This window comes from Balaenoptera acutorostrata, chromosome 2, assembly GCF_949987535.1.
Source record: "Balaenoptera acutorostrata chromosome 2, mBalAcu1.1, whole genome shotgun sequence".
Taxonomy (NCBI): domain Eukaryota; kingdom Metazoa; phylum Chordata; class Mammalia; order Artiodactyla; family Balaenopteridae; genus Balaenoptera; species Balaenoptera acutorostrata.
Genome location: NC_080065.1, coordinates 178,166,060 through 178,175,649, shown reverse-complemented (window position 1 = coordinate 178,175,649; position 9,590 = coordinate 178,166,060). Strand labels below are relative to the sequence as shown.

General features: G+C 57.7%; 2 protein-coding genes and 1 long non-coding RNA gene across 10 annotated transcripts in view; 2 read left to right on the top strand and 1 right to left on the bottom strand.

Annotated features, from left to right (window-relative positions):
• Positions 1 to 88: 88 nt before the first annotated feature.
• On the bottom strand, positions 89 to 8,411 carry ODAD3 (outer dynein arm docking complex subunit 3). Of its 2 annotated transcripts, none has more exons than XM_028163246.2 (13): positions 8,171 to 8,411; positions 7,073 to 7,194; positions 6,888 to 6,965; positions 5,050 to 5,220; positions 4,861 to 4,962; positions 4,637 to 4,762; positions 4,289 to 4,411; positions 3,614 to 3,769; positions 2,539 to 2,699; positions 2,243 to 2,456; positions 1,476 to 1,631; positions 929 to 1,013; positions 89 to 764 (listed from the first exon to the last, which is right to left on the bottom strand). In XM_028163246.2, exons 1-13 carry the CDS (start codon positions 8,409 to 8,411, stop codon positions 646 to 648), a joined length of 1,854 nt encoding a protein of 617 aa, XP_028019047.2. In that variant the 3' UTR covers positions 89 to 645. The 2 variants fall into 2 exon arrangements, with proteins under 2 accessions (XP_028019047.2, XP_028019048.2); XM_028163247.2 differs by having other exon boundaries at positions 3,614 to 3,766.
• LOC130707404 (uncharacterized) lies at positions 1,528 to 8,296 on the top strand. Of its 2 annotated transcripts, none has more exons than XR_009007296.1 (3): positions 1,528 to 1,654; positions 6,972 to 7,081; positions 8,201 to 8,296. It is a non-coding gene; the product is annotated as an uncharacterized LOC130707404 (long non-coding RNA). The 2 variants fall into 2 exon arrangements; XR_009007295.1 differs by lacking the exon at positions 1,528 to 1,654 and adding an exon at positions 3,684 to 3,772.
• A 511-nt stretch (positions 8,412 to 8,922) lies between the features above and the next one.
• The window catches only part of PRKCSH (protein kinase C substrate 80K-H), a 141,073-nt gene continuing 140,405 nt past the window's right edge, over positions 8,923 to 9,590 (top strand). For 5 of the 6 annotated variants that reach the window (XM_057541718.1, XM_028163240.2, XM_028163238.2 and 2 more), the window contains exons 1-2: positions 8,923 to 9,083; positions 9,406 to 9,558. In XM_057541718.1, the coding sequence (XP_057397701.1) occupies positions 9,483 to 9,558 (76 nt within the window). In that variant the 5' untranslated portion in view covers positions 8,923 to 9,083; positions 9,406 to 9,482. The remainder of the gene's footprint in view (positions 9,084 to 9,405; positions 9,559 to 9,590) is intronic. The other variant, XM_007168925.3, reaches the window with a different exon arrangement.

Below are 9,590 nucleotides of genomic sequence, written 5' to 3'. Positions count from 1 at the left end.
TGCCAGACCCCAGCTCCCGGCCCAGGGCCCTGGGGAAGAGGTCCGAGCTCTCCGGATAAATGTGTATCAGTCTGAGCCCGGGAGAAAGGACACCTCTCTCTCTCCCAGGGGAGGGCTCTTTTTTGTGTCCCCAGGTGTGGAGGAGCTAATGTGTATAGCTAAGTGGGGTACAGGTCTGCGTCCTCAGGAGAGTCCGCTTGCTCAGACGGGGAGGGCTGGTCCGCTCCAGGTGTGGAGGTATTTCTCATTTCTCTGGATGGGCTGAGGGAGCTCAATCTGTGTCCCTAGCTTATGGGAGTCATCACTCCCCAGGTCGGAGGGGGCTCAATCTGTGGCCCTGCTTTGAGCGGCAGCCATCTATGGGGTGGTGCAGGATCAAGGAGAGGCGAATACTCAGGGGGCTGGTGGTTGACCTTTAATGCGCGATTCCGAGGCCGGCGCGGACCAGCATGGGGAGATTTACTGTGGGAACGTCCGGCAGCCCAGCCCCCTTCTCTACTCCGGGCATCGCCTGCCCGCCCGCTCTGCTCCCTCGTCCGGGCCGCGTTCAGCCCTTGAAGGGGCCCTGTGGGCCCGCCGCTGGGCCCAGAGGGGTTTGGGGGCTCCGCAGGGGCCCGGAAACGCCAGGTGGGCGCGAGGGCGAGTCTAGGACTTCCGCGAACGACCGCGCCTCTTGCTGCGGGATTCGATTAATTTCTGGGAACGCATCTTGAGCGCCGCGCGGGTCACCACGTCGTTGTCTTCGTCCTCACTCTCCTCTTCGTCTGCAAAGGGCGATGAGGGGATCAGGGTTCCCATTCCCGGCTCAGATGTTCCTTCCCAGCCTTTACCATCCCACCACCACCTTGGCCCTGGGTCCGGCCCCTGACCACCTCCCGATGCTCTGCTTGGGCCCCCGGCCCCGCCCCCTTTCCTTGCCCGTACTGACCGAAGAACCTGTCCTTGCGACCGGCAACAGGCAGGGCGATGCGGGTGTTGTACATCGGCAGCTTTCCCTCTAGGGTGGAGTAGAACTGGGGGAGGGGGGAGCGGGAAAGAAGAGTGAGGGTGGGCAGAGGCTGCAGCGAAGTCCGTTCCCCCTCCTCCCCACCCCACTCTGAGACATAACCTGATTCCATTCAGCACCTCTGCCCACTCCTGTAAAGTTTTCTTTGGTCGCTGCTGCGTCATTTGTTCTCAGCGTGCATCCTGATACCCAACCCCCTCCCCCCCCAGGCCCGCCCGTGGTCTCTAGGTCCCACCTCTTGTCCTCTCGAGGCCCGACCCTTGATCCCCCCAGCCTTGACCTCTGGCCCGCCAGGGCCCTCTGGAAACTCTCGTGGTTCATCCCTAGCTCCTTAAACCTCACGCCTTGTCCCTAAGGCCCATTCCCGGCCCCTCGGCCTCCTCTCTGGTCTCCAGGGGGATGCCCCGACCCCCTGGTATTCCGCCCCAGCCCCTGCACCCTCAGCCCCACCCCCTGGCTGAAGGGGTACCTCGCGGTCGGCGATGTGGCGCAGCATCTCTGGCACGTTGTGGTTCTGGAGTTGCGCCTGTAGCTTCAACAGTTTTTCCTCCACGAGGCCCAGGAGGTTGGGCAGATAGTCACCTGCCTTGGGATCCAGCTCCTTTCCTGCGAAGCGGCCGGCCTCCTGCAGCCCGGGGGCGGAACCAGGTGAGTTGGGAGGGGGCGGGGCCTCTGGGGGCAGGTTCCACCCAGGGGCGGGGCTTTTCCTCAGGAACCAGGCCTTTGAAGTTAGGGGCCACCAACCAGAGTGGTGCTATCCTCTGTGGGGTCGGGACTCTGTGGTCAAGGGCCATGCTTATGAGGCAATTGCCTCTGAATTCCAGAGACCCAAGCCAAGGGATGGGGGGCGGGGGGAGTCTTTTAGTGGGAGGGCAGGGATACTAACTGGAGAGAGGCCATTGCCGGATGACCTTAAGAAATGGGATTCTGCTGTGGGCAGGGTGGGGCTTCTCTTGTCTGTGGTCGCTCCAGGATTGGAGCGGGGTCTCTGAAGTTTTGGGTGGGTGTGTGTATGTGGGGGGGGGGGCTAAGTGGGACTTTCCCATGGGGGCGGGACTTGAAATGGGACAGGGTCTCTAAAGTCCTGGGCCTCTTGAGGAGTAAGGGGGTGCCCCCTGAGACGTGGGGTGGAGACTCAGGAGTGGGTTGAGGCTTCCCCTGTGTCCAGGCCTCTCATGTCCTGGACAGGGCCTGCGGTGGGTTCTCTTGAGTGGGCTACGGGGCAGAACCCCACACCTGCGTGCTGGCACCGCCTCTCACGTCTTGCGGTGCTTCCTCGTGGGCGGGGCCTGCCACTAGGACGTGGTTCAGTTTGCCAGCCAGGTGTTCCAGGCCCTCTTTGGTCATTTGCATTGCCCGCATGGCAAGCTCCAGCCGATCCTGTGTGTCAGCCCGCCGCTGCTCCTCCTCCTTGATGCGTCCTTGCAACTCGACTTGCAGCTTCTGCTCGCTGCGGGGGGCAGGGAGGCCGCCACTGGAGCTCCACCGACCCCGCAGGCCCCACTCTCGCCCTCGGGCACCCGGGACCTCACCTCACCAGCACAGTCTCCCCTGAGTACTTGAGGTCTTCGAGCTCCCGCTGCAGCCGCTGCTTCTCTTGCTTCAGTGTCATCAGCGTCTGCTCGTTCTCGCTTTTGAGCGTCTCCAACTGCGTGAAGGTGTCGCCCTGTGCCAGGAACTGCCGCACCACCGCCTGGGGGCCGCGCAGCCCGAGTCAGAGCCAGGGCTGGGGTAGGCAGGGGTGCACCCCTCCTTCTTTCCCCCCCTTCTTTCCCCCGGGCACGCAGGACAAGTGGCTGAGATGATGGCTTCTGCATAATGGTGTTTAGACGCTCTGTGAGTCTGACCCAGGGCTGCCTCGAGGGTGTGCAACCCCGAAGAAATGATTTTTGCGGGCCCTTCCTTGTCTATATAAGGAAATTGAATCAGCCAAAATCGGATTGCGGGGCAGTGATAGTGAGCACAGCTGCTTTCCAAAATCAACACGCCAGCAACGTTCTGGCAGCGAATCTTGCCCACTCCCGTGAGGAAATACGGCCAGGAAAGGCGCCTGGCCACAGTGCTCCAGACGACCCCATATGTCCAAGTCCTGGAACTCCTCGGAGGCTACCCCATAGGAGGAGGAGTGGGTTGGAGAGCGCCGTAAGTGGAGAAACCCGACAGGGATCCAGGGGAATTACTGTTCACCAGGTGGGGACATAAAGTCTTAGAAAATTTCAAGGAAGACGCTGCCAAGCGTGGGCCCCAGAGCAAGGGCCCAGCTTCTCTGGGACTGAGGCTGGCACTGGGCATTTTACTGCGCCCAGACCCTGCTACGGGTGCTGGAGATACAGCAGAGAGAAAACACTCATAGTTCTCCTAGAGCTGGTATGTCAAAGACGTCAGCACCAGTGTAAGCAGGAACAGGAGAGGACGATGGCCAGTGTAGATAACTCGTGTGGGTTTTGCTGAGAGAGGTAGCGGAGAAATGAGGCAGTAGCTGGAGGAAGAAGGGGTGTCTTTTGTGTGCTGAGGAACTGACCCGGCAAAAAGGCGAGGCTGGGTGTGTTGGCTTCCCAGGCTCAGCTCGGGCGTCTGGGAGCTGGGAGGGCCGAGGGCAGCACTCACGTGCGTTTCCGCCACGCCGGTGGCGTCCTTGACCTTGCCGAAGAGCACGTCCATCTGGTACATGTCCCAGCGCCGCCGCAGCTCCTCCTCTTTGGAGCGCACGCTGTCCTGGAGCCTGTCGTCGGACTGCAGCAGCACCTGCTCGCGCTGGGTCTGCTGGTGGGTTGAGGTCAGGGCCGGCGTCAGCTCTCAGACAAGGGCTTAGGGCCGAGGCCGCGGGGGTTGGGGAAGTATCCGCACTGGAGTACGGGAGCGGGTGGGGCCCAGGCGTGGGTAAGGGCACCCAGGCAGGGGTCAGGAGTGCTTGACGGGGCCTTGGTCGAGAAAGGGAGGCCTCAGAAGCAGCGCAGAGGGACGGGGGTCCAGGGTGCGGGGGCGGGGCCTGTCGGGTAAGGGGCGGGTTAGAGGCAGGATCAAATTTCCGACACAGGCAAGTCTTGTGGGGAAGGAGGAGGATCGACCTGAGAGTAAGGGGAGGGCTGGAGGGCAGGGTCAGGGATGTGAGACGAGCCCTGGCATCTAGTGGAGATGGGGGCGGAGTCAGGAGAAACGTCAGAACTGCCGAAGGGTCTAGGGCCTGGGCCGACGTTGTGGCCCGGCCCCGGACCCAGTAGGGCCGCATCTAAGCAGGAGCAGGCTGGGGTCGTCGCAGCCCCGTACCCCTGGTGCGCCCACCTTGCGCTCCATGCGTTCGTTCTGCAGTTTCCTCTCCTCCGCGCGCTTCTTGTACTCTGTTAGGTGGCGTTCGCGCTTTTTGCGCTCTCGGAACACTGTCTCTTCCAGATGCTGCAGCTGGTTCTAGAGGGTGGGAAAGGGGGACAGCAGGACCTGCTGGCACCTATCCGGGCTCTGGGCCAGAGCCGCAGGCCCAACTCTAGACAGCTGGGTCAGGCTGTGGGGTCCTGGGAGAGAGATGGGACGGGTTCCGGGACAGCTGAGGTTCAGATGCTGGGGCCAGAAGACCATGGCAGCCTCGGGGGTCGGGGGGCAGGACCCCCCCCCCAGGACCCAACGGGCTGGCACCTTGGCAATGTCCCTCGCATTAAGCGCCTCCTGATTCACTAGGTTCAGTTCCTCCAGCTCGTGTTTCGTTCTCACCACCTCAGCCTCCATGAAGTCCAGCCAGTTCTCCAAGCGGAGGCTCTCCTCCTGGGGCGTGAGGGATGAGGCAGGCCTGTGACCGCTGTCCCTAACAAGGCTGGCCCTCCCACTTGCCACCTCCCACCCCCAGTCGCCCTGGTCCCTACCTGTAGATAGGCCTTGAGCTGCAGGTACACATTGGTGATGTGTTCGGCCTCCTCCACCTTCATCTGGGCCTTCTCCAGGCGGTTCTCCAGGTTCCGCATGGTCTAGAGAGAAGCAAGGCTGGGCTGGGTCCCTTCCCCCCTCAATTCCTCCCCCAGGATCAAGGCCTCTGCAGACCTCACTGGCCCCACCTTGGCCACCTCTGTGTTGCTATCTTTCGCCTCTGCCATCTCCAGCTCACGCAGACTGTGCTGCAGCTGGAGCTCCTCCAGCCACTTCTGTCGCAGCCCCAGCTGGTACCGAAGAGCATTCAGCTGCTTCACCTTCTCACTCAGCCGGCGGTCCAGGTGCTCCAGGGCCTGCTGAGGGAGGGGAGCAAGAGCAGGGGCCTGAACCCCTCACCTAGTCCTTCCTTCCTTCTCCTATATCTTTTTTTTTTTTAAATTTTATTTATTTTTTGGCTGTGTTGGGTCTTTGTTGCAGTGTGCGACCTTCTTATCGCGGTGGCTTCTCTTGCTATGGAGCATGTGCTCTAGGCACGCGGGTTTCAGTAGTTGTGCGCGGGCTCAGTAGTTGTGGCTTGCGGGCTTAGTTGCTCTGTGGCATGTGCGATCTTCCTGGACTAGGGATCGAACCCGTGTCCCCTGCATTGCCAGGCAGATTCATAACCACTGCACCACCAGGGAAGTCCCCCTTCTCCTATATCTTGGTTCTCATCTCCCCTGACTCTTAGTAGCGTCTGACCTGGTTGACCCCCCTCCTCCTGCAGATTCTCTTTTTTTGTGGCTTCCAGGACCCCCACTCCTTGGTTTTCCACCCACCTCCCTGGCTGCCCGTTCTCCATCTCCTTTGCCTTTGAAGAGGCTCTTCTCTCCTCTGACCAACCTTAGCCCCTTGGGGATCCTATCCAGTCTCAGGGTTTCAAAAGTCACATACACACTGAAGACACCCCAATTCAGCCTCCCTCCTGAACTGCAGGCTCGTATATCCATATCTACACTGCCTTCCAGATGTTTCCACAGGCAGCTGAAAACCATCGTGTCCAAAACTATGTCCTTGATCTTTCCCCAAACCTGCCCTTCTCGAATCTTCCCCATCTCAGCTCATGGCAGCTCCACCCTTCCAGGTGCTCAAGTCCCAAACCTTGATGTCATCCTCACCTTCTCTTTTTCTCTCCCACCCGCACCCGGTTTGTTAGCAATTCTCTGTTCTATTTCAAAGGTTCCTCCAGAGAGATCTCTTTCTTCCTATTTCTACCCCTTTTGTCCTAGTGCAGCCAACCCCATCTTTCACCCGGTTGACCTCCTCCTGGCTTCTATTCCTGCCTCCTCACAGCCCATCTTCCATTTCTCTGATTCTTAGTATAAAATCTGCGCTCTTGCAGTGAAGGCTGCTGCAGAGTTCTGCCCCTGCTGACCTCCCTGACCTCACCTCCTACAGAGCCCCGCTCACTCACTACCATCCCGCCACACTTACCTCCTTTGTGTCTCCAACACTCTACTTTTGTTCCTACCCTAGGGACTTTGCACTTCCTATTCCATCTGCCTGGAATGCTTTTCCCCAGATCATTACCTGCCTGTCCCATTCTCAGCTCAAATATCACCTTCTTAGAGAAAGCAAAGACCCGCATCCTGCAGTCTAAAAGGCAAACCCCTGCCCCCATCCCTCTCTAGTTAAGTCAGTCTGTTTTATTTTATTTGTTTCTCTTGTCACCACTGGGAATTACTTTGTTTCTGTATTTGTTGTTCTTTTTTTTTTTTTTTTGGGTTGGGGGGGGTCTGTTTTCTCCACCAAGATATGAGATTTTGGGGAGTGGGGACATGGTCTGTTTTTTTCACCTCATGGTGACCAACACCTAAAACCATGCCAGGCACATGGTAGGTGCGTGATAAAGATTTAGAAATAAATGAGTGGCGCCAGGCGTGGAGAAGGGATTGGAGAGGCGAGATAGTGAGCAGGGAGGCCAGTCGGGTGGGGACCCAGGCTGGAAATGAACGGAGATGGTCAGTGGAATGGGAGTGGGGCAAACCTGGCCTGTCCTGTTCTTCAGGTATGGCTTCTCTGATTTCCATTCCCGAATCACTGCCTGGATCACTTTCTCATCTCCCTGCAGAGAGAAGAGCCCAGTCACACTACTGATTCAGGCCACTTCTACTTGGGGTGTTGCTCTGCCCCTGGAGCTGCTCCTGTCCCCTGGAGCCTCTTCAACCTCACCTGGAGCAGGTCTGTCAACTGTAATTGCAGCGCCCTGGTCTCCTCATGGAGCTGCTTGATGGTCTCCTGATTCTTTTTGATGTTCCACTGGGTGCTCTCATAAAAGGCCTTCCGGTCACCCTCTGGGGTCATGTGAGGTGGGCAGGCAGAAGCAGAGCATCATGGGAAGGGGGGACTTCCCAGAGGGAAGACCTTTTAGTAATTGTCAACCTAACATTTTAACAGTATTTCACTTTGAGCATTTGTTAGGTGTTGGATGCTGGACTAATAATTTTCTAGGTATCAAACAGCGTGTGCCAATAGGTACATATCCATATACATATTATACCCATTTTACGCATAAGAAGACTCAGGCTTTTTAGATTGTTCAAGGTCACAAGCAGTTGGACTCCCCAGCCCATACCTTCAACCACTACGCAAAATTACCTCCTAATAATAAAACAATAATGGTTTATACCAGGATTTCCCAACCTTGGCACAACTGACATTTGGGATGGATAATTATTTGCTGTGGCGAGCTGTCCTGTGCATTGTCAGATGTTGAGCAGCATTCCTGGCCTCTACCCACTAGATGCCAGTAACCCCCTCCCCCCCAGCAATGTGACAAACCAAAATGTCTCCAGACATTGCAAAATAGCCCTATTCCATTGAGAACTACTGGTTCACACTTTATAGCGTTACTATGTGCTAGGCACTGTTCTAAGCACCTTACACATTTCAACTACCTATAAGGTTGTACTGTTATTATCCCCATTTCATGGTTGGACTGAGAGCAATTAGGTTACTCTTAGTCCCTGAAAGTCAAACAATTAGTATATGTAGAGCCAGGATTTGAACCCAGAAAATCCAGCTCTAGAAATCTATATTCTTTACCACTCCATGCATGATAGAAGAGTTGAAATTACATAAAAGTATGAAATGCAGTCCAGTCAGTTCTGAGCTCAGGAAAAATTTTACAAGAAAGATGAAGAAAACCATGAACAAGTATGAGTTTTTGCCTCCAGAAACTGGCCACTGGATGAATGCCAGTGAAACGCTCCTGCCAGGTCGGAGGACTGTTGACTCTTGACCCTTCTGTGCCCTCTGGAGCCATCTTACCTAACAGTTGTATCTTCCTTTGTAACTCAGCCACCTGCGTGTGCACAGCGGACTTCCCCTCGCTGGCGTGGAAAGGTGCCGCCTTGGAATGGAGTGAGTGCCAGGCCTGCACTGAGCCCTTGCCTCGAGGGTGGTAGGGCTTGATCTGAGCCTGACTGCCCTTGACTTTGGAGGGAGCTGCAATCTGGTCCTGAGAAGGCATGGCGTTGGCGGAGGCCCCCCAGCACAGGGGAGACGTCATGATTGGGTTGAGGCCAAGAATCCCTGGGGGTTAGGGGATCCACTAGGAATTGCCTCTGTCCGGGATCCGTCAGCTCCTGTTCCTCGGGCTCTGGGAATGCACTTGTCTACCGCTTGGCGGGGCCTCGCAGCATCTCCGGTTGCTAGGTAACCTTCCCCGCCTCCCTCCAGCGCTCCCAAGGAAATCGCCTGCATTCCAATCTACGGCTCTCATTGGCTGACGCCGAGCTGAGGGGCGGTCCCAATAGGGGACAGAGCGGACCAGCTCCTCAGAAAGATGGGGGAGGGTACTTTGGAGTCACGTGCTCATCCCTTTTCCTCCCCACCCCTCCACCCCAACCCCGCCGAGGCGGTTCGCGGGCGTTTTTCAGGAACTTTCTGTTCCGGCTGCAGAACCCGACACTCCCAAGATGGAGGCCCCTTGCGCCGCCATTAAGCGCTAACCTTCAGAACTATTCCCTTTAAGGCTTCACAGTCCTATCCAAGATGGCCGTCTCGGTTCCGGCCCCGCCACTTGCCACTCACAACATGGCGGCCACGAACCGCCGTTCCGGGAGCGCAGCGTGATGCCGGAAGTGATGCTTCCACACATTTCCGCTTTCTTTCTGCAGGAGGAACAGTTGGCTGCTGGGTCGGGGGGCGCGGTGGATATTGACCTTTGCCCCAGCCTCGTGTAGGTGGTGAACTAGTGGGCGGGAGGGCACCCCAATTTCCTCTTGGGGGCAGTCGAAGGCGGGAATTGGATAGCTAACCACCCCCTACTCATGGGGAGCGGAGGTTTTGAGATCCCCCCCACCATTGATTTGGGCCAAGTGAGATTCCCCTCCACTGGGCAGGATTGGGGAGACCACCCCCCCCGCCCCCAGTATGGGAAGCAAAGTGAGCCCTCATTGCCCGGAAGCGATGGAGAAATCCAGTTGGCTGGAGGGAGAGGTGCCTTTTTTTGGCTGGAGGTCGCCCTCTCCCACTGACCTGCCGCCCCTTTCTTGCTGCAGCGCGAGGGCACAGCGCATCTCCCAGCAGCCTCCTTCCTCTGACAGAACCCGTTTCCGGCTTCCGAGGCTCCAGCGAGATGTTACTAGTGCTGCTGCTGCTGCCCATGTGTTGGGCCGTGGAGGTCAAGCGACCCCGGGGCGTCTCCCTCACCAGTGAGTCGGCTACTGGAGGTGGCCAGAGGTGG

Excerpts from the sequence above, each read along its gene's own strand:
- ODAD3 (XM_028163246.2), bottom strand. The coding sequence starts at position 8,411 with ATGACGTCTCCCCTGTGCTGGGGGGCCTCCGCCAACGCCATGCCTTCT. Across the intron at positions 7,195-8,170 it reads AAGGAAGATACAACTGTTAG|AGGGTGACCGGAAGGCCTTT; the intron begins GTAAGATGGCTC and ends ACATGACCCCAG. Across the intron at positions 1,014-1,475 it reads GCCACATCGCCGACCGCGAG|TTCTACTCCACCCTAGAGGG; the intron begins GTACCCCTTCAG and ends CCCCTCCCCCAG.